General features: G+C 38.8%; 2 protein-coding genes across 4 annotated transcripts in view; one reads left to right on the forward strand and one right to left on the reverse strand.

The window, feature by feature from the left end:
• Positions 1-3,959, forward strand: part of fam13a (family with sequence similarity 13 member A) — a 75,431-nt gene extending 71,472 nt beyond the window's left edge. For 2 of the 3 annotated variants that reach the window (XM_067440952.1, XM_067440951.1), the window contains 4 exons: positions 359-442; positions 1,159-1,355; positions 2,443-2,544; positions 2,679-3,959. In XM_067440952.1, coding sequence (XP_067297053.1) covers positions 359-442; positions 1,159-1,355; positions 2,443-2,544; positions 2,679-2,802 — 507 coding nt within the window. In that variant the 3' untranslated portion in view covers positions 2,803-3,959. The remainder of the gene's footprint in view (positions 1-358; positions 443-1,158; positions 1,356-2,442; positions 2,545-2,678) is intronic. The other variant, XM_067440953.1, reaches the window with a different exon arrangement.
• A 46-nt stretch (positions 3,960-4,005) lies between these two features.
• Positions 4,006-25,228, reverse strand: part of herc3 (HECT and RLD domain containing E3 ubiquitin protein ligase 3) — a 30,988-nt gene continuing 9,765 nt past the window's right edge. The window contains exons 6-25 of the mRNA XM_067440959.1: positions 24,274-24,365; positions 23,886-24,016; positions 22,791-22,945; positions 22,246-22,319; positions 21,706-21,842; positions 20,338-20,397; positions 18,821-18,932; positions 17,570-17,759; positions 17,292-17,455; positions 16,981-17,094; positions 16,360-16,383; positions 16,185-16,274; positions 15,421-15,591; positions 15,164-15,307; positions 13,850-14,016; positions 8,863-8,926; positions 8,212-8,294; positions 6,072-6,255; positions 5,871-5,973; positions 4,006-5,596 (exon numbers count right to left, since the gene is read on the reverse strand). Of these exons, the coding sequence (XP_067297060.1) occupies positions 5,388-5,596; positions 5,871-5,973; positions 6,072-6,255; positions 8,212-8,294; positions 8,863-8,926; positions 13,850-14,016; positions 15,164-15,307; positions 15,421-15,591; positions 16,185-16,274; positions 16,360-16,383; positions 16,981-17,094; positions 17,292-17,455; positions 17,570-17,759; positions 18,821-18,932; positions 20,338-20,397; positions 21,706-21,842; positions 22,246-22,319; positions 22,791-22,945; positions 23,886-24,016; positions 24,274-24,365 (2,468 nt within the window). The 3' untranslated portion in view covers positions 4,006-5,387. The remainder of the gene's footprint in view (positions 5,597-5,870; positions 5,974-6,071; positions 6,256-8,211; positions 8,295-8,862; positions 8,927-13,849; positions 14,017-15,163; positions 15,308-15,420; positions 15,592-16,184; positions 16,275-16,359; positions 16,384-16,980; positions 17,095-17,291; positions 17,456-17,569; positions 17,760-18,820; positions 18,933-20,337; positions 20,398-21,705; positions 21,843-22,245; positions 22,320-22,790; positions 22,946-23,885; positions 24,017-24,273; positions 24,366-25,228) is intronic.

Below are 25,228 nucleotides of genomic sequence, written 5' to 3' on the forward strand. Positions count from 1 at the left end.
TGGTATGTTCTGAAAACATCTGGCTTATGTAACACAAAATGGACATTCTCATTATGTAATAGTCTGAAGCCTGATTATAAATGTTTGAGAATTGTCTTAGCTTTAGCTTCTTCCTTAATTTAGTCAATGGTATGGTTCTCTTGTTAGATTTTCTGTTAGCCTCAGTTAACCCGTGGGTTCCCAATTTGGTAAATATGCCCTAAAAGAATTACTTGAAGTGCCACCTTCAGATTTGAAGGGTTATTTAACGTGAATCTTAGTCAATTAGTGTGGAGTGAGACTGAGAGACCTGCCCTGAAGTGGGCTAATGTGAAGGTAGTTTACCGGGTTGTAATGTCACTATTAACACCCACCACAGGGCTCGCCTTCCAGCAAGCGCAGAGGCCCCCTGCTGCAGCCCATTATCGAGGGTGTACCAGCCCTGTTCTTCAGCGACACAAAGGTGAAGAGCTGTGACCGCTCAATCAACCAGTGATTCGGCTGACCCACCTGCTCCCCCCCACTAGTTTCCTCATTAACCTAATCATGAATCAGTAACTGCATGGGCACATACTTGGGAGTGCTGTGAGATTCGACTCCTGCTGATTCCAATACCGTTTGATCACATCCCTGTTGGGTTTTGGCACCAGGGATGTAAAAAATTTGAATTGGTGACTCAAATGCAAGGCAGTGCACTAAATACTCCCAGCTGAAATGAAAATTATTTATTGCACTGTTAAAGCACTGATGCTTTTCATCTGTACTAACACTTGTCACTACAGAGGCTTGATGCACAATGATTCCCATTGAGATTTGCCTTCCAAATCAATGTTAGGCTTGATACTGCTCATTCTTTGGTAGTGTAAACCCTCGGCTTTAAAGGGTTAGTTCACCCAAAAAATTTAAATTCTGTCATTTACTCACTCTCAAGTAGTTCCAAAAGTTTATGAGTTTCTTTCTTCTGCTGAACACAAAAGAAGTTATTTTGAAGAATGCCAGTAACCAAACTGTTGATGGGCCCCAATGACTTCCATAGTGGTCATCTTTTGTGTTCAGCTGAAGAAAGAAACTCGTACAGGTTTGGAAAAACTCGAGGGTGAGTAAATGGGTGAACATTTTTGGGTGAACTATCCCTTTAAGCTGCAGCTGAACTAACCAGCACCATCTGCTCTTTTCCAGGAGGAGGAGGATGGCTCGGACGATGACAACGACACCAGGACGCAGTTCACAGTCACGGTTAAGCCAGAGCTGAGCATGCTGGGACTTCTCGAGCAGCTGGATGAGGAAACAGACGGCTTCATCTCGCCTGTTGATGAACTATCACCCTCCAAGAACACCATGGACATGAGATTGTCCAATTTGCATGCTGCTACTATGTAAGTATTAGGTTTAGAGTAGAAATGTATGTCTTAGGACGCTGACACGCAAGATAATGCTTGGATAAAGTGTTTTGAGATCCATTTTGAGGTCAGTTTGAAATCAAGTACAAATAAACCTAGAAATCCTTGAGTATACTTCAGCCCTCCACATTCTGAGACGGTCCGCGCTCCGTCTGTGTGATGTACTGCTGTAGTTCCAGGCAGGTTTTTGACCCCGTAAGTTACGACTTCAAACCACGACTTTGTAGCGCTCCAAGCAAAGTAACGCCAAACTGCCTGAGCGAAAAGAATTGCGGTAGCTAGATGTAAACAAAGCATGGCGGACCGTATGGACTTTTGCTTATTTACAATAATTTCTAACTCCTTGCTTATTTGAAGTAGAGGAGAAAAAAACTCAAAATAAGGCAAAAGAAGCAGTTATAGATTTTATTATACCGTAAACACCGCATTCGTAGGGGATGCCATTGTTGTGTTGTGGGCCATGTGACGTCAGCGCGTAACTGGGAGTACATCGATCTAGTACGAGTTCATGAGTGGGAAGTTACGGGTTTAACTGCCGTCCCAGTGCACTGTCATGGGAAGGTTGGAAAAACATATGGGTTATGGGTTGCCTGGAACGCGGCATAATTTTCAGTATACATTGAAAGGCTTGTAGGCTCAACTGTGCGAAAGATGGAGCGTAATGTGGAAAATGAAGTATACCCGAGCCTTAATGGCCAGGTCTCTCTTTCAAAAAAAGGAGACTAACCTGGGCTGCCACCATTAGTGCCAATGGTTTCTGCCGTCTGCTTTCACATATGATGCTTTTGGAAAATGCAGCCCAGATAAACTGGACAAGTTGTCATTGGTCAATGTATTGTAGTTAAAAATTTGTCAACTATCATCCCCATTTTGCTTGTTTTCAAACTCTAGTGTGTAAGTGCCCTTACAGACCTTTTACCTTTCTTGTATTCATAATTCATCTTGTGGTAATTTGTACATTTAAAAGAAGCTAATTGTTTGGTAATATTTACCAACTATTGAAACCTATTGCGGTGGGTCAAAAGAATGTTAACTTACCCCTCCCTCCTAACCAAACACACAGGCAGGAACTTGTGGAGCAGCTCCAGGAAGCTCGCGAGGAAAAGAAAAGAATCCGCCAAAACCTCCGTGAATTCGAGGATGAGTTCTTCAAACAGAATGGCAGGTAAAGAAAACGTCCACAAGACAAATACAAAGCGAACATGTTTGCTCTTGAAACTGTAAATGTATGGCTGAATCCAAGTCTGTACAGAGAAAAACTAAATCTTATTAAATGTTCTACTTTTGCTGTTCCCATAGAAACGTGCAAAAGGAAGATCGCTCGCCATTGGCTGGGGAATATAACGAATACAAGCATATTAAAGCCAAGCTAAGGCTGTTGGAAGTGCTCATCAGTAAAAGAGACTCCTCCAAGTTCATCTAGTGCTCTTGACTTACTCTACTAACCAAACAAGGACCAGCCACTGCTATCCAAAGCAATACAGTGGATACGAAGACATGTTTCACAGGCACATTTGGCTTTGAAGGACACGAAAACACGCCTGGTTCACCGATAGCAGACGTACAGTGCTGTTTGTTCCACTGTACGGGACTCGTGTTCTGCTTTCGACTGATTATTTTGCTGTCTGCTACGAGACCGGGGATTTCAGAATGATCTCCTTTGAAGCCCACAAGAATGTTTCTGTTATATTTTGTGTAATACGACAGTTCGTATTGGTTTTAGATAGTTTTTCTATACTAATATCGCTGTAATATAGAAACATCTGTGTTTTCACAATCAGGCACAAGCTTTGAAGAACATTGAGATATTGCGTCTTAAATTATCTATGTATATACTTAGAGATGAGGAGAGTTTATCATTATAGGAACTTTTAGTATTTGATGAATTGAAGAAAGTAACCAATTAATGGAAGGAAGACTCTCTGTATATTATTATAATTGTTTTGTTTTGTTATTTACCGGTGCCATAATTCATGCAAATGGCTTTATTTTGAATATTAATACTTGTAAGAAAATGCATAATTTGCATTTGTTCATTGTTTGTCTAATTTCCGACGCTGAAGCTGTAATCTTTAAGACCATTGACTAAGCTAGAATTTACTCAACTTTCTTTATGAAAGAAAAAACTACAAAAAGAAATGTGCATATAACAACCAAAAAAAAAATAAAAAAATATCTGAGACTCTATGCTGTAATGGCGTAGAAACGCACAAACCAAGGTACCATAAACCAGCTTGCATTGTGTATATTTTTGTACTAAATAGTCATCACATGAACTCGCTGTTTATCAGTGCTGTGGGTGGATCAAATCCCCTCTAAAACGTGTCTATTGTTAGCCAGCAATAGAAAGCGAGCCGATGGGGCCTCACTGAGCGTTTGCTCCTGGTGAACGCGGAGACAGACCGAGTGAGCACGTCACCCCCTTCTCTTATTCTCCAGATTGGAAAATCGTAGCGTGAATTTTGTTTTTACTGAACGTGACAAGGATGATGGATAAAGATGAATACTGTGTGTACATTTTAGTACATGATTGTATTTGTATTTTGTACATATGATATAAAACCAAAATATTTTTTCTGACTTTACTGGTGTTGGGTGTTCATTTCAGTGTCAGTGAAAGACGATCTGAGGTGAAATAATTTTATTGTTCTGGAAAAAAATAGATAAAACAATATATTCCATTTTGAAAGCTATAAAAGTAAATATGCTTTACTAAAATAACAACGCATCAGTAGCCACTAAGAAGCCCTTGTTTGCATACATTGACAGAAAGGAATAAGTTGGATAGAAATGCTTCTTTGAATGACCTTCCATCATGTACAAACAAACACATCTCATGCAGCTCGATGCAAAACATCACGGGCCACAGCAAACACATCACCGTGGTCTCGACGGTGGTCCCGAATCATCTCGGAACCACCGAGGAACTATAGGGAAATCACTCTGATCCATTTTTAATAGCAACCCGACCACATCGGAAAGACGATGCGAGTAGAAAACGAAATCTTACAGCATGTGAGCTTCCTGTGGAACAACAAGAGGAGTTAATGAAAGCGGCAATGGACTCACCGGAAGAACACAGCTGTTAGAATATTCACATTTGCTGGATTAAAACGTAATTCAAATCCCATAACTAGTACACGTCATACATCAACCAGTAGTTATTGCTGGATCACATCCTCAATGAAACCCCATATCATTCTAAGAGAAATCTGATTAATTGAAATATTTCCAAAAAGCAGCTGGGCATGGCATGCTCATGCATGCCTATCATTAATAAGAGACATTTTATGCTAATGACTTGCTACTGTACATAAAAGGAAAACCATTGGAATGGATTCAGGAGGTGCGAAAATGCTTAACGTCCGATCTGAGCACGGGCTGAAAGGGAAAGCTCAGAAACAAAAGGGATTTATCGAGTTCAAACTGTTTAATGTATTGGGCCTGTAACTGTCCGTCTGGTGTACTGTGCTGATGGGGCTGTTACGTCTACCTTCTTGTACCCAGACGAGCCCCCAATTTAGAGTGTTGTGATGGCTCTTTAAGGATTAGCTCTGTTCTGTAGTGAGCTTTTGATGGGCCTTTCGTATGCTAAAACTAGTGAATTAGTTCCAAATTTGTTTGCTTCAAGTCAAAATGGCAAAATAACATGGTCTATACAAGAGCAATCCTATCGGATTCATAAACAATTATATTTAGAAAATATATAAAGAAGGTCAAGTCTTTAATTTATTTAGCCAACTACTCAATCCCAATCTTATCATTTATTTTTGTAATTTCAAAAATATAAATTTTAGCCGGGAAAAAAAAACTGCACATCTGGAGATGCAACCAAATAAGCAAGCCAGAGTCAGTCTGTAAAAATAGGAAAATAATAGATTTACTCGTATGAGATTCAGGATGTGCTCTTCTGTGGTAAAATAAATGCGAGAGCAGCGTTCATTTCCATTTTTCCACAGGTTTAAAGTGCAGTGTCAGCATACAGAAAGCCACCTCCGTAGTTCCTGCTCAGACCAGACTGAAGCCCTCGTACTGCTCCACGGCCTGTGTGAGCCGGTGCCGCAGGGTCTCTTTGGTCTGGTAGCAGGGCATGTCCAGCATGTTATAGCAGGTGTGAGCCACGGGAAGGTAGTGCTCTTCCGCAGCAGTGGACTGGATGACGATGCGCAGACTGGCCATGCCGTGGATGGGGATGCGGTCACTGCCGGTCAAGAACACTGTGGGAGGACAAAAACAACACTTATTTGGTCTATGTTTAAGAAGCCATTGTGCAATACTGTAGAGATGAACGCAGCATCACTCGCATCGAGTTATACTTTCAAACCAAGAAGTGTTCAACAAAACGAAGCTAAAAAGAAAATGTTTCTACTCATTCAGCTGACTAAATAAGCAGATTTGTGTTTTAATTTTTCACTCTCAGTTTGAAAAGGTCTTTGGCTTTGCATTTCAGACAATTTTCTATTACACATTCAATAGTTGTCGCTCACTTACATAAGAACTGCTTTTTCTTCTCCAAAGGAAACTCATGAAAAACCTCCCAAAACATCTTAACTGTTGGGTGGGATGCCGAGAACTCGCCCTTGTAGGAGGCATTCTGGGAGGATGAAGAAAGCCATGAAAAACACAAGGTGTTAATATGAATGTTGAGTTAGTGTGTGTCTTTACATTTTGGAGCACAGCTAAGTGTCCCACCTTCTCCATCTCCTCCCAGTTGTAGTTGTTGTTGCCCACCACCATGGCCATGAGCTCAGAAGGCTGGAAGAGAGAGAGAATCTCGCCGCCACAGACCTTCAGGAAACCGCTGGAGAAGGCCGAATACAGCTCCTGTACGGCGTCGCTGAACACATACTGCAGATACGCCTGAACAAACTCCTTCCTGAGAGAGGAACAGAGAAAAACAGAGAAAAAAAGTTATTCAGATGCGTGTTATATAATTAATATAGTTATATTAATATAACTAAATTTGGTGTATAGTTATATAATATACAATATTATATATTAATACTAAAGCACTATTATAACAGCATATTTAAATGTTAATTAAATTCAAATATATTTATTATTTATTTTATCGTCATCTCACATGGATCTGCATTTAATTAATTGGTATTAAACTAAAAATATAATCCTTATTCTCAGTGAATAAAGATTACTTATTAAATGAAAAGATTTAAAAAAAAAGACTGCATAACCACCAAATAGTTGGTGATGTGCACTAAGTAAGTTATGTAAATTGCCAATAAACAAAAGGAGGAAGTAGAATGGCGTGTTTTTTCTTAGCGTTCGTGGTGATTCCAAGGGTAAGGATCTGAGCGAGTTTGACAAGGGCCAAATTGTGATCTCCAAATCTGCAGCTCTTGTGGGGTGTTCCCGGTCTCCAGTGGTCAGTGTCTATCAAAAGTGCTCCAAGGTAGGAACAGTGGAGAACCGGCCACAGGGTCATGGGCGGCCAAGGCTCATTGATGCACGTGGAGAGGGAAGGCTGGCCGTTTGGTCCGATCAAACTTTAGCTCAAATTGCTCAAGAAGTTGCCGGCAAAAGCGCCAACAGTGATGCTTTGGGCAATGTTCTGCTGGGGAACCTTGGGGTCCTGCCATCCATGTGAATGTTACTTTGACACATTCCACCTACCTAAGCATTGTAGCAGACCATGTACACCCTTTCATGGAAACGGTATTTCCTTGTGGCTGTGGTCTCTTTCAGCAGATAATGCTCCCCACCTTGCAACTTACAGGACTTAAAGGATCTGCTGCTAACATCTTCGTGCCAGATACCACAGCACACCTTCAGGGGTCTAGTGGAGTCCATGCCTCAATGGGTCAGGGCTGTTTTGGCAGCAAAAGGAGGACCAACATATATATCTATATATATATATATACAGTATATACAGTATATAAATCAAAACTATCTGGAAACATAGCTGAACTGTCTTAACAAAAAAAAAACATTTGTTGTGAGCCATTATGCACAATATAATCTCTCTTTTCTTTCTTTTGATAATTGCCAAGATGATTTTACCTGTAAATGTATATCAGCAATGATTCTACTGTACATGTAGAAAACGTGTAGAAAGGGAATGCTTTTGTAAAATCTCCTCTTGTGTATCAATAAAGCATACCTGCTGAATGTAATCCAATGCACATATTTCATATGCACTCGCATACTCGAGTGAATTAAGATTGAAAATATGAGCCTGTGATCTCTTCAGGAGGTCATATGGAATCCAATGCACAGACATGCACACACACACACACACTTTCAGGTTTGCTGAAGAATGTGATCTGAGTATGTGTGTGTGTGTGTGTGTGTGTGTGTGTGTGTGTGTGTGTGTGTGTGTGTGTGAGAACGGGCCTTGATCTGAGCTCAAGACGACTGGCCCTCTGCCTAATCTCACCCTCAGACAGCAGGACGCACAGACATATGCAAACAAAACACATGCATGATCCAAACAAACGCTACCACCATTTTCATAAATCATTTTTCTTTTTGTACAATCTCCACTTAATGTTTTACCTGAAATACGCCCTAGAACAATTTTTCATACAACACAAATGTGTGTGTATTTACGTTTTTTTGGGGGGTGGATTTGTGTAGATGTTGTCCCATCTGTTCCTGCAGCTTCTGAAACCGTGCAATTTTATCCCCTCTGACAGAGCGCGCGCACGCACGCACGCGCGCACACACACACACACACACACACACACACAGTCTCTCTCTCTCTCTCTCTCTCTCAGATACTGAAATATGGAGCGCAGGCAGGAACATGACCTCTTTCAGACCTTTATTTAAAGAGACACACACACCACAGACTCTATATTGCTAACAACCGCACCTGTTGGTCTTGTCCACTGCAATGTTCTTGCCGCCCTGCACCAGCTCCTTAACCTCCGTGATCCCATAATACTCTCTTGTAATCTGTGGACACAGTTGTTACATTTTATCATTGAACTATATTATGAAAAAAATATTTTATTACTAAATAAAAAACACAGTTTTTACTCCTAAAATATTTGAATAAATACACGTGTAAATATTGCTCTATTGTTATATTTGTACATATAAATGAGTAATTTACTGAAAAGTCTTTAGTTCTGGAATTAAGTTTTATTTTAATATAATCAATATTTATTCTATACTTAAGTAATTTCAGAACTAATATTGTCAAAAGCTTGGAATATACTGAGATTGTTTTATCGCCCATCCCTAATTTTAAATCATAAACCACAAAAACATTGTCGAATACCGTTCTATCATCCGACAGGAAACCGGGACATATGGCAAATGAATAAACTCTTTATCTTCCGCACGCGTTTAAATAACCGTCTTGGCAGCATGTGTGTGATATCAAGGATATGTTCAGCTGAATTTGTTGAACAAGGCTACATTTGTTTATTTCCTGTAACTTGTGAATTGCTCTATAATATGAATTAGTTATCAGTCACACTGATGGGGTCGTGTTTAATTTGGGTTCCAGCACACTTACAGCAAAGTTCAGACAGAAGGTCTCCTCCACGTCGCCCTCATAGTCCAGCAGCTGCTGAAGACTCCTGCGGACAGATGAACACATGACAAACATCAAGTGAACGTTTGAAGCAGCCCTGCATTTCTGAAAAACGTTTCACAATTCATTGGCTTCCATTTGTCATTATGACACGTCCAAGTCAAACTTTATCATCAGCGTCTCTTTTATCTCTAGAGTCATCGACGGGCATTTAATTGTCTTTCTCTCCTGTAATCGCAGCTAAGAGCTCACCAGCTGCAGGGTATAAAAGCAAACCCCTGGCTTACCCCAGGAGGGACCGGGGCCGCACATCATCTACTACTTTTAACAAATGACACTCTTCTGCCTATGACATTATAAACCACATATAAATCATGTTGTTTACTTTTTACTTAAGCAGCTAGTCTAACTCAGCTAATAACAGATTCAACTCTCAAAACAAGGACTAGCACGTTTATAGGCAGCTACGTCAATACATCCGCTTTGTGTTTAAAGTTAGTAACATTAGTATTTTTTTAGTAAGTTAGTATTTTCACAACAGTAACATTTTGTGTAAATGTGAAAACAAAAAAATTAAATAAAACTAAACTTAATTATAAGATTAGTATTATAAGATGAATATATATTTAGAATATATTGTAACGGTTACACATTTTATAACCCGCCAGTAATAAACATGAAAATGTCACGGCCCTTGGAAATTTAAAGTGCCCCATATATGCTATTTTAAAAGTTGCTGATTTTTTGTTTTGTTTACAATAGGTTTATCAAAGGTAAAAAAAAAAATACTTTTTATCTATTATTTTCTCATAATGTAACAGCATCATGTCTTTTCTTGCAGTTTCTGTTCAATAAAGGATCCCATTAAAGGGATAGTTCAGTTTGAAATTAAATTTTGATATGTTTTAGCTTACCTCATGGACATCCGAGATGTAGGAGTATTTGTTTCCCCAGAAGTTTCAATTTTGATCATTTTAGGTCAAACCGTTCTTGTCTGTGCCTCACATAATGCAGGTCTATGGTCACCACCTCAAAGAGCATACACAGAGAAGTCCAAATTAAACAATCCCTCATCGTAAGTACACACTGATGGCCTAAGACACGAAACGAGCGGTTTGTGTGAGAAAACGAACAGTATTTATATCGTTTTTACCTCTTGTACTCCACTACGTCCGACTGATCGGAGGACGCGCGTGCATGTTTCCTGTGGTGTACAAGAGGTAAAAACGATATAAATACTGTTCGTTTTCTCACACAAACCGCTCGTTTCGTGTCTTAGGCCATCAGTGTGTACTTACGATGAGGGATTGTTTAATTTGGACTTCTCTGTGTATGCTCTTTGAGGTGGTGACCATAGACCTGCATTATGTGAGGCACAGACAAGAACGGTTTGACCTAAAATGATCAAAATTGAAACTACTGGGGAAACAAATACTCCTACATCTCGGATGTCCATGAGGTAAGCTAAAACATATCAAAATTTAATTTCAAAGTGAACTATCCCTTTAAACCCCTCCTTTCAGAGAGCTTACTTACTCTGCTCTGATTGGTCAGATGGCTCAGTCTGTTGTGATTGGTCTACCTTGCTCTAATGGCGTTCCATATAAACTCCATCCCGAGTCCTCATCCTTTAAAAGTGCATGCAATGTGGATTTGCTTTTGCACCACAGAAAACAGAAACACGAACCTAACACTTCCAGGCCTCAGCTACAGGGGTACTTCAGCGCTGGGGAGATGAATCTGTATTTAAACTGGGTCATTAATGTAATAGAAATGTGAAATTATTTATTAATTTAGTGCTTTCTAGACTGAGAAAAAACAGAAAACGTATTTTTGTCTCATGGGGATGAAAGACAACAATTCCCAGAATGCTTTGATGCCCTACCCTACTAGATTACTGAATCACTGATCACTTTCTCACCGTAACCGCATTCATTTTCATAATATCAGTTCAGTTAGAGAACAGTCACTACAATTAAAAACTGAGCGTGTCTGTTCAATATAATGTGATTTCAATATAATGTGATATAATGTAACGCGTTTTCAGTTCATGCCTTTGAAAGCTTAACTTTCATAGGAATTAGTTTGAGAACTTGAAAGACTTACTTTGCTCTGCTGGCCTCACCGTTTAAACATGAATGCCTGAGGCCGGAGACACACTGCAAGCGTGGCGTTTCTGTTGCGTGTCAGCTGCGAGGCGGCTGCCTGGCGTTTTCTCCTTCTTTGCACACCAGAAGCGTGTCTGACGCAGCGCTGCTGCTGGTATTAATGTACAGGGAGGCCCTATACTTCATGTTAAATATAAATATATTGCCTATTGATACAGCAAAGACAACGTCATCAGAAGCCTATTGTCCATACATATCTATGGTATTGACGGCAAAATAGGCTACAGAGCATTTTGTTCTGTATTGACAGGTTTAATATTTCAAAATCTATAATTATGTTGTTTTTTATTATTACAATTAGGCCTATATCTGCATTTATCTTAACCTACAGACTTTCAAACATGAAAATGTCATTTTTTAATATGTATTCGTGTCAAAATGGCATATAAACATCTTTTCCTATTCTATTTTGCCTGGAAACGCTTCCAACACACTCGCGTGTCGCGTGAAAAATAGGCGTCTCTTCTATTTGAAGCATGCACGCATTTTCCACGCGGCTTGGACCGCGCGTGTGACGCAGGCAGTATGCAAACTCTAACCGGTTAACATGGGAGCCGAAATAAAAACGGACACGCCACGCAGCCGAGACGCTCACGACACACTTGCAGTGTGTCCCCGGCCTGAGGCTGTGAGTGTGATCTCCATTCCCCATGCGCGAGTTGAAAACATGCGGAAATGGCTCCCTCTGCTGGCTGTAGTCTTTAGCCTCTGGCCAACAATTCCTCTGATGGCGCAAATTGATGACATTTGCGTCATGGGTGGAATTTTTCCAGAAATAAAATGCATAAATCTGGGGGGTTCTACTGATATGAAGCCATATGCTAATCGCTGAAGTAACCATTTAAGGGTTAAAGTAGACGATGTTCATGCCATGCCATAGGCTGATTTTGAGGCTGGCATTATACAAATTTGTTAAAAACCTAGGTAGGTTCGTGCAGGAAGTAAGACTGGAATTACTGATGACTCGTTTCATGCAGTTCAGAATCAGTTCTTTCTTTGGGAGACAACTTCATTTGTTTGGCACTTTGACCTTTGAAACTTTGCAGACCTTTTACATTCACAAAAAGCCAAATTACACACCAAATTGTACACTTATTATTTATAGAATCAAGTGAAAAATAACAAATAAAAGACAAAAAAACAACAACTATAACATTGGCCTGTATTTTAATACTTGCTATTTTGAATCAAGTATACTTTTCAGTTTCATGTTGCTGTAAATCTCGTTCCGTAGCTGTAGATCAGATTAAAACCATCCACGAATAAATCCAACAATGTGGCAGCACTGCAGCAGAGTCAAACACATCTAACTGAGAGAAAGCCAATTAATCCTTGATCCTTTTAAACGCATTAGCACAACACAAAACCACCTGCAATGGAGTTGTAATCTCCAGGTCAAGGTCTGCTGATGGCTGTTTTCATGAGGTGATATGACTCATGTGGGGAACAGCCTTAAAGATGCAAACCGCAAACGCGATTACAGGCTTGAACCAGCCATCAACTCTCCTTCTGTAACCATTTAGTGGGCTGATGGTGACTCACAAACAGTTCAAAAAGCTTTTTGGGTGGCTTTTAATTAATGTTACATAAAAAACAACCTGTTTATGTAACACAGTGGCAAAGGACACAGTGTAGGACAAAAAACAAGACAAAACAGTTCCTCTTCACTGGTCTGTGCAGTCCGTTTAGGACTTCGATTTCTCAGTAAAGCCTCGGGGGTCACAGGAACTCCATTGATTTGGTCTAATGAGGGCAGTGATACAGTGCTGTGGGGGGCCGAGCTGATTTGATTAGCGAGTGATGACTTTTAGTGGAAAAACAACAATTTGCTGCCTAGAAGAGCTAAGTGGAACAAATTTAGATACAGACAGGCTTCGTTTGAACAAGCTGGATCCGGCACCTCTAGAATACCTATTTTAAACAATCCCCTACCTCATTATAAAGAGCTACAGCAAATAAGGTTTTTTTGTGTGAAATATGGCTTAAAGTCTGGTCTGTATGGACTACATTTGTCATTTTTGAACATTTCATCATGACAGATTTTTCATTTTTGAACAAACAATCCCTTAATGTCACCATGAAATCAAAATGGACAAATCTTTTTTTTCTAAATTATATTTATTTTAAAGATTTATCCGTGCACATAATTATTTTGTGTCGCAAGGGAGGGACAATCTGTCACTCACATGAGATCAACCAATAGCAAATTAAAACCATCTAATCAATTCCTAATGGCCAAAACCAAGCCCCGCCCTAGTTTCTTTTTGCAAGAAGCCATTTTACATCTTGTGTTTTATGCACAGACTGTAAAAAAAATGGATGTAGTGTCCGTGACCTCACCCATAGGATTCTGCAGAGCAGTTTTGAAGCGTAATAACAGAAAATGGGCAAAGAGGCGGGACGTGGGCGGAGCTTCGTTGACATGATGACTAACAGACAGCAGATAAATGGCCACCTGTCACTCAAAGTAACCACGCCCTTAATTATGCAGAACTTTAAGGCTTTATATAATGTAAACAAATGAGTTAGAAAAAAATTCACCCTTCTCACAGTTGTCACGAAGGGCAAAATTAGCCGTATAGACCGAAACCACAATTTGTTCCAGGCTATAAACATGTTTTTTTCTGCTGTAAAGTTGGGCATTTTAACAAGGGGAAGGGATCTCCCTTCTGGAGCCTGGTCAGTCGAGGAATTGCAGTTTAAGTTACTTCAGTATTGGCTTCAACAGAAACTGGGGGAGGTTGCCGCTTAGTTTCATGCCAACATTAAAGACAAGTAAAAAAAAGCATAATTTTGTATACCTTCCCTCTGTAGGCGAAAGCTCTTTCAGGTCATCCAGAGTGGGCGAAACGTCCAGAAGCTTCTTGTAGAGCACCAGGGGAAAGTGCAGATCCACCACAGTAGAGTTATAGATGGCCAAACCACAAATGATCCCAATCAAGTGGAACCAATTATGCTCCACAAAACACTGCAATGCAAACGCACAGGCATGAGTTACATGTTAAAAAAACTTTGCATACCGATGCCACCGAGATTCTGTTTTCTAAAAGCCATCTTTCCATTACAACCCTTTAATTATCCAAGAATGTTTGTCAACAACTTAAAATGTCTCCAGCAGTTAGAGTAAACTGAACTCATTAAACTCTGTACAATCACGTGAAGTCCTCATCTCAGTCTTGTTTTGTACACAGCCGAAGTGTCCTGAAAGTCATCATGCCATAGAGAAATCCAGCAGGATCATCATGTTTGCATGAAAACAGCTGAGCTGGCCAGGAGGACATTTCAAAATCGCCAGGCCGATAAGATTATCTGTTGATGTTCTCAATCATGCAGGACTTTGAGAAACACCTTCCAGGGTTTATGCAGGTTAAGAATGTCAATTTAAAACATTTTCAGGACCTTTTTAAGACCAAGTAAAGAAAATATAAGAATTTAGATTTAGATTAAAAAGAATATTAATTCATTTTTAAAACTGAAAACATTTTTAAAACTTTAAAAAAACAAAGGCGTTTGGGGGGTAAAACACCCCGCGGACATGGAAAACAACCCGCAGAAAAAAACGCGGACTTGGCAACACAGTGCAGTTGAGCTCTGTTGACATTTGACAACTAACGTTATGCGTTGCTTCGTTGCTCTGATTGGTTGTAGGTCTATCCAATTGATGTCTTTCCTGGTTGGGTTGAAACGCCCCATAATCACAGCCCAATGGAGCAGTTTCAGACTCATATTCTGACTCGAATTGAGTATGACCACGTCAAGCTAATTGAAAACCATTATGTGAAGAAAAATCCTGGAATATTTTTTTTGCAAAAAATGTTTTTTCTTTTCAACTGGGGAAAGAAAGACATGAACATCTTGGATGAGATGGGGGTGATAAATATCAGGGAATCCGGACTATTGCACTCTATTAAGGGCATAAGCAGTATGTCCTTCAGGCTTAAACATTTCAACTAATATTACGATTTTTGGAGTTCACTGCATATGCAATTAAATATTTTGAATTCACATTATATCTGGGGCACTTTATCATAATAACTTAAATAAAATAAAAAAAAAACTTTTCATTATCTTAGTATAATGTTGAACACTGTGGTAATAACTAAGGCTGAACTCACTTTATCAGAGAACCACAGCAGATTGGAATCTGTATACTGGGTGAACATGCCGTAGATCGGATCCATCAGCTCTTTCAGCAGGAGCAGGAAGAACTCCTTGGTGACTCCTCCAGCATCCACAGCTTCCTCTCCATCAAAGATGACCTGCAAGGGTTAATAAGATTGTATGTTAGTCAAACGTATGTCTAAGTAGGTGCTTATTGGCCAAAGTAAGCTACAATGAGGACTCATTGTGCAATGGGATGACAAAGACCAACCTTGAGCGGCTTCTTCAAGTCTACGTCATTGTAGACCGTGAGCTCCCGGAGAGCGTCGCTGACTAAGTGGTTCCTTCGTACGTGGAGCACCATAAAAGGGTTCCTTGCCAGCAAAGGTTCCATCGTCAACAGCATGAAGACATTGTGCAAGTTAGCGCCGCTTACGGCCATCTGTATAGTAACGAAGAAGGGAAACGTAGTAAAGAAGCTGAATAATAAGAGTGAGAGTCCTTAACCCTGTGACTTGTATGCTTTAACTTCTTAGTTTAATAGGAAACACAGGAGGGAAATTTGTGTTTGTCAAAACATTTTATTTTTGCTTATTAATATATGAAGAAAAAAAAGTAGGGATAAAATACTATTTGTAAAAGGGATCCCATCAAGGATGAATTAAATAGATCAAAACTGACAGTAAAGATATTTATAATGTTACAAAAGATTTTGATTCTGTTAAACTTTCTATTAATCATAGAATCCTGACAAAAAAATCATCAGTTTCCACAAAAATATTAAGCAGGACCACTGTTTTCAAGCAAGTAATGGCTGCTGAAAATTCAGCTTTGCATCACAGGAATAAATAAAATCTTAAACTATTTTAAATTGTAAAACTATATCACAATACATGTTTACTGTTTTTTTGATCAATGAAATGCAGCCTTGGTGAGCATTGAAGAAGCATAGAAAAATCTTACAAACCCCAAACTTTTGAATGTTAGTGCAAGTAAACAAAAATCCTAAAAGTTCAGTGTTGAGTTTTTTTTAACCTGCATTTGCAGCTCAGCGTCTGTTTGCAGCACTGTTGTCTTGGCTTGTGCGTTCAATATGAACGGATAGGCACATAATGTGACAGAACCCTGGGAAATAAGATTCAGATGATCAAGCTGAGACCACCACAACGGTCTAAAAACAAACTGATATTGAGTTATTGAATCAACAGACCTGCACTGGAGGGTATCGCATTTTCTACAATAAGACAAAACAAGAATATAGGTTAAATTCTGGGGTCGTTTTTCTGCTTGGGATGATCAAGATGTGAGGAGTCAATGTGAAACTGTAGCAATTATTGTACATATTGGGATCTAGTTCATGTTCACATTAACATTAACTATGTTTCCATCCACCTATTATTATATAACCTTTGGGTTATCGCATTAAAAAAATGGATAGAAAAACACTATGAATTCTAAAAATGCACATAAAAAGCTTATGTGCTCAATTGGAGGCAGATATTTTTTTTATCCAATAAGAAGACATATGCACATTAAGTTCAGATGGAAACACATTTACAGAACAATATGATTGGAATATGATATGATAAGCAATCAAACCAATTGCATTACACATAATCTCAAACGCAGGACATTTATAAAATTTTGCAACAATTTCCCAGGAAAGGCTAATTTTGTATTCTTAAAAACATGGGAAGGAAATGATTTTTGCAAATATTTTATGCAATTTGTGTTCCAATTTTTTCACATAAGTTAAATCTGCAACTTTGGATGGAAACATAGCTATACATCCAAATATGCAGTACTAAGGCCTGTGCAGAAATATACGCACAATATCAGCTTTGCGCAGAAACCATTTGAGGTAGTCTTCCTGGATGTCCACCAGGGTGGTGATATCAGGGATGTAGAAGTGGTTGTATTCCACATGATGGGCTTTCAGATTGACCTGTAGCAAAATACTCAGATCCGTCACTAACAGTAGTTTATCATTCAACAACGCAAGCTAAATTACGCAAGTATGTCTGCAAAAACAGATGAAAAACAGCAATTCATCTGGGGAATAGTCAAGCAAATAGCTTATTAATAAGTGGTTTATCATTTACTCATTAAAACACCGATTTGTTGTGTGGAGTTTGGTTGTACCTTGTGTAGTTTCTCCAGCAGTCGAAGGGCGGCACTGGTGTAGCTCTCCAGGAACACAGGCACCAGGAGTGCCTTCCCGCCAGTCAACAGAAACACAACGATGCTTTTGTACATCTCCACCAGTCTGGAGAAAACCTCGCAATCCATCAGAGACCACCAGTTATCTGAGAAACAGCACACAGATTCATGTCAAAAGCCTTTTTGATCTTAAGCTTTGATAAACGTTGTAACAAAGCAACAGTGTTTCTTCTCTATGAAACATGTTGGCGAAGTCATACCGAGCACTTTGCTGGGGTTGGCGTCCAATCTGAGGATGGCCATGGCTAGAGGGATGGTGAGAGAGATGTAGTTTTTGGAGTCTTGGAGAGCGGGACATTCAGACAGGATCAGGTAGATCCGCATGGCTTCCACGTCAGGAGGAGAGCAGGGCAACTGGGGGATCAGGAGACTCTCAAAGCTCTTCGTGGCCTAGAAGAACACATTTGAGAGAGGTTTATTATTAAAAATACATTCAAATTAATCAAAAGTGACAGTAAATACATTTATTCAAATAAATGCTCTTCCTTTGAATTTTCCATTCCTCAAAGAATCATGAAAAAAGGGATGCCACAAAATTATGAAGTAGCACAAAAATATATTTAATAATAAAAGAAATAAATTATTGAGCGTCAAATCAGCATATTAGAGCGATTTCTGAAGGATCATGTGACACTAAAGAATGGAGTAATGATGTGGAAAATTCAGCTTTGATCCCAGAAATAAATTACACTTTACAATGTGTTTAAATAGAAAATAGTTTACTGTTTGTACTGTATTTTTGATCAAATAAATGCAGTTTTGGTGAGCATAATGGCATTTGCACCAAGCAGTGCGGTACGGTTCAATACCCTTCAGTACTGTACAATTCGGGACTGTAAACTCTGATCTGGGTTGTGTTTCCACCGTCAACAGTAAGCTCATGGCGTGGTGTAGCGATCTACGTCATTCTCGCTCGAAGAAGAAAGCGACACCGTAAACAAAAAAAGACGACACAAGACGATCTTGTTCTTGCTTCTCGGCATGTGGTTGTTGTCACAAGAAGAAGACATGCTTTTTTTCTGCAGGATGCAAGGAAAAACACCCGGAAAAGCATGTGCAAGTGACGATTCTCTGTCAACCAATCAACATTCTGCAGTGAGTCTACCTCCACCCTTTAGTACTGGACTACTGTGCTAGGTACCCTGACGGAAGGGTGCCAAAAAAGTGGTACGGTACGGTTGGATTAGGGTTTTTAGAATTAGGGTACCATTCACAACTTGGAAATGCAATTGCAAGAAACTGCACTGAACCGCACCGCTCGGTGGAAACGAGCCATTAGAGACTTCTTTCAAAAATTGTACCAACTGCAAACTTTTGAACAGTATTGCATTGTACAATTTACAAATACTGTTGTAATGTAGGCTTTGAATCTTTTATAAATCTGATAATGTTCGCAGTGCATTAAAGATCTAAATAAATGATGAGATGGTGACATATCAGAGCACACACACCTGCTCCAAAAGTCTCGCGAAGGCTGGTTTCATCAGTGTCTCAAAAAGCAGCCTAACTGCACTGAAATCGATGCCCGGGACTTTGGGGTTTGTCTTGAAATGTCCATCATCACTGTGAAAAATTAGAAAATTAGTTTCCAAATGCTGGTTTGCAACAATATATTAACTCTAGATTAGTTACTATTACTCATATCCAGATTCAGTATATCCAAGCAAGAGTGGGTTCTGGCCTAGGAACTAGTTAAGGAACAGATGAACAGATAGATGCATCAGAGGTGAGGAGATTTATGGCCTTTCCTCTCCAATGCTCTTTATCTGTGTCTGTCGCTCTGGAGGGATGAAAGCAGGATCACATGCTGGGTGTAAATACAAAGCTGCAGGTGTTTAAGCCTGATGCTGATCCCTGCACTACAGACCAGTGAACCCCACACGCATGTGCATATCAACTGGGGCTAGTGTATTTTAAGCATGACAGGGATGGTTTATCTATAACAAACAACTTCTCACACACCAAGACAGAATTTTAATACCAGTCCTGTTTCAATGAGAAGACAAATGTGTTTAACCTTGAATGCCCTTTTGGTTTAACAACAGTAGTGGCCAAAAGTGATGTCCAGAGGGGATGTTTGTTTTTAACGACCCTACAAGTTTGATTAAACCATTAAAATATGCTAAAAAAAATAAAAAATAGAAGAAAACCCTAAAATTAGTTGGCAAAAAGGGCAAAACTACAGCTACAAGATGTATTTAACTCTGCATTGATGAATTGGATCAATTGGATTTAAAACTAATTAAATTCAATGCATTTGGCCAATCAAATTCATTTTGAGTAATAAGATTTATTCAATATGATTCAATTGGATCTGGTCTATCTGATTAATTTCAATTCAGGTAGATATTTTTGATTCAATTAGATTGTCTTAATTCAATTTAAAATCAGTTTCTTCCCATTCAATTTGTAGAAATAAAGCTGCCCAGTCAGCAGTGCACATTTGTGACCTGCAAAAACCTCAACTCTCCAGCTCTTGATCTAGAGTTCATTGTGTGCTATAGAGTCCATGGCACCATGTGTCACTTCAAATGCCCGCCAACACAGAGGTGGGGCATGTGCACAGCAGAATTTTAATCAAATATCCAAAACCACATTATAAAACGAAGACTTGACCTCACAGCCCATAATACCCCGTCTGAATGCCAGCGACACCAGTTGTTCCTTATGTAACCAGATAATCTCTTAAAATGCAGTGCAGATTATGAACATCAAGGACTGCATCAGGCAGAATGAGGTTTCTAGAGAAAGTCCGAAAAAAGATACCCATCGAGTCATGTTTGCTCTGAAAGAGGGACTGCTCTTTTACAGACAGAGCTGTAACCGGGAGCTCTGCGAGTGACTGTGAAGAATTTGCCTCCTGACATTAAGCAGAAGTCACCTATGGAAAAATCACAAGCACTCCACTCTCCATGGCATCACCCCGTGCGCATATGCTTATTGACATGGGAACATTTTAGCTGCTCACCTTTGGTCCAAAAAACTGGCATTCCAACATGCAGTTGAGGACAACAGGAGGATGATGTCACTAGAAGGGGAGGGAAGAGCTTTGAAATCAGCATTTTATACAGTGTAAAACAAGTTTTTTTTTTTTTTTCGTAATGCCTGCTGGCTGGGGGGACAAATAACTAACCAATATTATCCAATAAAATCAGCCTTTTCTTCCCTCTCCTCCTGATTAAACCCCATCATGGATAAAATAAGTTATATTATCCATGATGGGGTTTAATCAGAAGGAGAGGGAAGAAAAGGCTGATTTTTGATTCAATCAAATGGTATAAATGGTATAAAAGTTATACCATTTAAAAAGTTAAGAAAAAAGAAATTGTCACTTTTATTCCACAAGGATGCATTAAAATAATCAAAAGTGACAGTAAAAACCATTTTAATGTTACAAAATATTTATATTTCAAATAAATGTACTTTTTTAATTTATACTGTACATCAAAGAATCCTGAAAAAAATCATACAATTTTAAGCAGCACAACCGTTCTCCTTGATAATATGTTTACACATGTTTCTTCAGCAGCAAATCATCATATAAGAATGATCAACGGAAAGCTTATTTATTTCAGATGATGTTTAAACCTCAATTTAAAAAAATTGACCCTTATGACTGGTTTTGTGGTCCAGGGTCACATATTACAATGATTTCTGAAGGATCATGTGACGCAGTCTCATGTGAAGACTGAAATGAAAATTCAGCTTTGATCACAGGAATAAATTACATTTGACAATATATTCAAATGTTTATGTTAACATTTTACAATAACGTTTCATTTGTTAACACTTGATAATGCATAAAATAACATGAACTAACAATGAGCTATACATTTGTTACAGTATTTATTCATCTTTGTTAATGTTAGTTTTAAAAAAACACAGTTGTTTGTTCATATTAATTCACAGTGCATTTAATAATGTTAAGTAAGTCAACTTTTGATTTTAATAATGTCTTAGTTAATGTTTAAATTAACATTAAGATTAATAAATGCTGTAGTAGAAGTATTGTTCATTCTTAGTTCACTAAAGTAGTTAACTAATGGTAACTAATGAAACCTTTTTGTAAAGTGTGCTGTGACCATGTATTATAAAATGTAACAATATTTTTCAATATTACCATTTTTTTTCTGCCTTTTTGATCACATTAATTCAGCCTTGGTGAGCAGAAGACTTTGTTCAAAACTATACAAAAACGTACTGAATGGTAGTGTATCATTATGAAAGCTTACACTTTAAAATGCAGCTAATTTAATTATAAAACATTACAAAGTATAACATTTCTGTAAGGCCTCTATCATAACTCTATTCAGACTGGATGAAGTCATGCACTCACTTGGTGATGCTTGAATCGCTGTTATCATGGAGCTTCATCCTCCAGCTGTCCAGACTCTCAGAATTAATCAGAGTGATGCTTTTAGTGGTATTGATGATGCGGAAATCCTCAGGACAAGATGAACCCTGGTCACAACACTTAGAAATGCAATAGTATGACCCCAGTGCAAAATTAACAAGTGTTTTAGTGTTAAATGGGCAAATTCTTAATTGTCCTACAAAGTAACTAAAATAATAAAATAATACAAGTCACATCGGTGGCAAGGCAGGCAACATCAGTCTTTTTGACCATTAAATTGACATATCGGCGCCACCGTGTGGGTAAAAGTAGGTACTGACCAATCAACGGTGCAGATATGATTGATCAAATAAACATTAAATACATCGCATAAAAGCCTACAGTATGAGCAGGTCCAAACTATACTCAATTAATGTGAAGATTTTGAGGAACACACTTATTTACTGAATATTGTAGTAAAGTATATACATCAAAATGTTGTTTGATGTTACTAAAGTAAAAAAAAAAAAGCAGCAAGGTTACCTCCTTGGCAGACAACAACAGGAAATTGTGATCACCTCCACTGTGAATTTTACTGACAGTGTAGCGCTCGGCTTCTGTAGACAAGGGAACATAGAGAATGGTGAATTATTCTCAAATAAACAATGTGTTTTTATGGGTTCAGATAGATCCCAAAAAGAAGAAACTTTGCTAGAATGGATACAGGCACATTTCTGCAAAATGCAGGCCTGCTTTGTGGTAAAAAAAATGTTTCAATACTTTTCAATTTCAATAACATTTGCTTGCATATCATAGGTACTTAAAGGAGAAGAAAAGACTAATATACAAATTATTACTATTTTAACATTCAAACATACCAAATTGTGGGTTCATCACACACACACATCTAGTAGGCTTTTGAAGATTCAGCAATCAGATGCATCACAAACCAAACTACAGATCCTGTTCAATGGCATCTATCTCGGTCACTCTAGTTAATTAACATTTATCTTGTTATCATTTGTTTAGAGGATCAATTTAATCCATAGATAATGTACCACAATGGCCTGGTGATCATATGTACGTACTTGTGTATGCATTTCCAAAGCACAGGGGTTGGATGTTCCTGACAGGAAGTGGGCTTTTAGCATTTCCTCTGAGGCCTGTGCCCAGCTGGCCCTGAGTGTTGCAGCCGAAAGCGTAGACCAGGCCTGTGGAGGGCACGAACGCCAGGGTGTGGTGCCTGTTACATACACACAGAGGTATGTTGTGAAATATCCCATCTCTTTCTTATCTGATGACTGCATGCACAAAATGAGATTATTTTAAACCAGAAGGACTATTGCACGCATGTTGCATAGTGCTTGAGATACGAGGTGCAATTCAATGACAATATCTATGTTTATAGAGGAGTATAAATAGGATTTGTAAAGAAATGTGTCATTTTACGGGGGGAAAAAAGGGTCTGCAGAATGACTACATACACTATTTTTTTTAAACGCTCTTGCAAGTTAAAATCAATAATTATTTATACTAATGGTTAACACTGTGTATGGTTTTACACAGGATGATAAGGGTGGTATAAATATATGATACAATACACATTAATGTACATTCCTTTTTTTTTTAACTGTGCTTTTTTTAATTGAATTATGTACACTAGTTTTAAATGTTTAGGGTCAGTAAGATTTTGTAATGTTTTCTTATGCTCACAAGGCTGCATTTATTTAACAAGTAATATTAAAAAATTATATTATAGTATAAAAAAAAAGTAATATTATAGTAGATAACAGAAGATATTATACTTTACGTTAAATATGGCTATTTTTCTTACACAAACACATCGCTTCAGAAGGCCTTTATTAACCCCTCAGAGTCGTATGGAGCTCTTTTATAATGGATGGATGAACTTTTTTTAGGCTTCAAATTTCGGCTGCCATTATAATGCTTGGATTAGCCAGGACATTTTTAAATATAACACTAGTCTTTCAGACGAATACAATCCGAGTTATATTTAAAAACTTCCTATGGTTTCCTCACCCTGGGATACAAATTTGCATTATCCATACAGTATATTTTTGGACATGACACAAACTGGAGCTAACACTTTTAAAGAAAAACAGCACATTAACCTGAAACAGATGGACACAGAAATATGCATCTTGTCTAGTACATATACTTACCGCCCACAAGCGATCTGAGACACCTCAGTGCCCATGAGCTCCATAACTCTGCGTGGAAGAGGCTCGTTGTTGGTGGAATCGTGGCCCAGCTGTCCTCTTGAACCATTTCCAAATGTGAACAGACCCCCTTCCTGAACCAAACACAGCACAAACAGCAATGCTTCAATGCTCCAGATTGAAAATGAAAAATGAACAACTTTCCAAAGCAAGCGAGTTTAACAGACATTCTTAGCAACAATCACTAAAAAATATCAGAGATTAAATTAATGGATTGTTCAAATAACTAGAAATTTGACAAAATATTTTTCAAACTTTTAAATAATAAAATAATTATTGGAGTATGTGATTTTTTTAGCATACTGCTATACTTTAGCTGTATGATCAATACCTTTGTCAAGGCAGCGGTGTGTTCATCTCCACAGCTGATATACACCACCTTCTGTGACCGCAGGAACTTGATGTGGCAGGGAACCGCCCGGTCTATGAGATTACAGACAAAAATATCAGACAACATTATGCAACATATTAGGGATGCCACAATACTCTACATAATATTGAACCGTCCAGTACGGCATTCCTGGTTCAGTACGCGCTGGTGAATTTTTTCGGTTTTGCATTTAATTAATGATTTCCATTTCTCTCCTTTTTAAATAGTTTATTTCGGCTCTTTTTGAGTGTGCCTGTCTACGCGCTGACACAAGTTTCTCACAAGTTTCGGAGAGTTTTTTTCGAGTATGGTTCGGCTTGACGTTAATAGAGCGGAAGGTCCTTGTATGGGCTGTACGGGCTCTTCTCCCGGTAGGGTGCGCGCGCGCGTGACTAGAGCGAGAGAGGAAATGCACGCCCATAAACACTGCAGATCCAGTCGATCCGTGAACACTTATGACGCGCCGCGCTCCACTTTATTCCTATGGGTGACATCAAGCGACTTCAACGCTTCAGCACAGCAGTCCGGGAAGGCAGCGCTGCATTTGAACCGCGGATTTGAATGCAGAAATGACGGGAAGCTTCACAACATCACTTCAGTCGCGTCGCAAAGTGGATCTCCACCGTTCACTGCTGTCAGGACTTTACCAAATCATACCAAAGAAGTGTGTTTTTGACGGAGCGGTCCCAGCGATAAAGGTTCGGTCCTGCTTTGGAAGCAGCCGGTGAGTAAAACTGCTTCAAATGTCTGTGCTGTTGGCTCATCGCGTGAGTAAACATCAGTAAACGACACGATCGCGTGCTTCGTCATTGAAATGCGCTAACGGTTACTCCATTGTTGTTCTATGTAACTTATAACGTTACACTAGTCTGACGTGCAAAACCGTTTTGCTTGCTACTGCTAAGGTTTAGTCGCA

The sequence above is a fragment of the Pseudorasbora parva genome, chromosome 4, assembly GCF_024679245.1.
Source record: "Pseudorasbora parva isolate DD20220531a chromosome 4, ASM2467924v1, whole genome shotgun sequence".
In the NCBI taxonomy this organism is placed as follows: domain Eukaryota; kingdom Metazoa; phylum Chordata; class Actinopteri; order Cypriniformes; family Gobionidae; genus Pseudorasbora; species Pseudorasbora parva.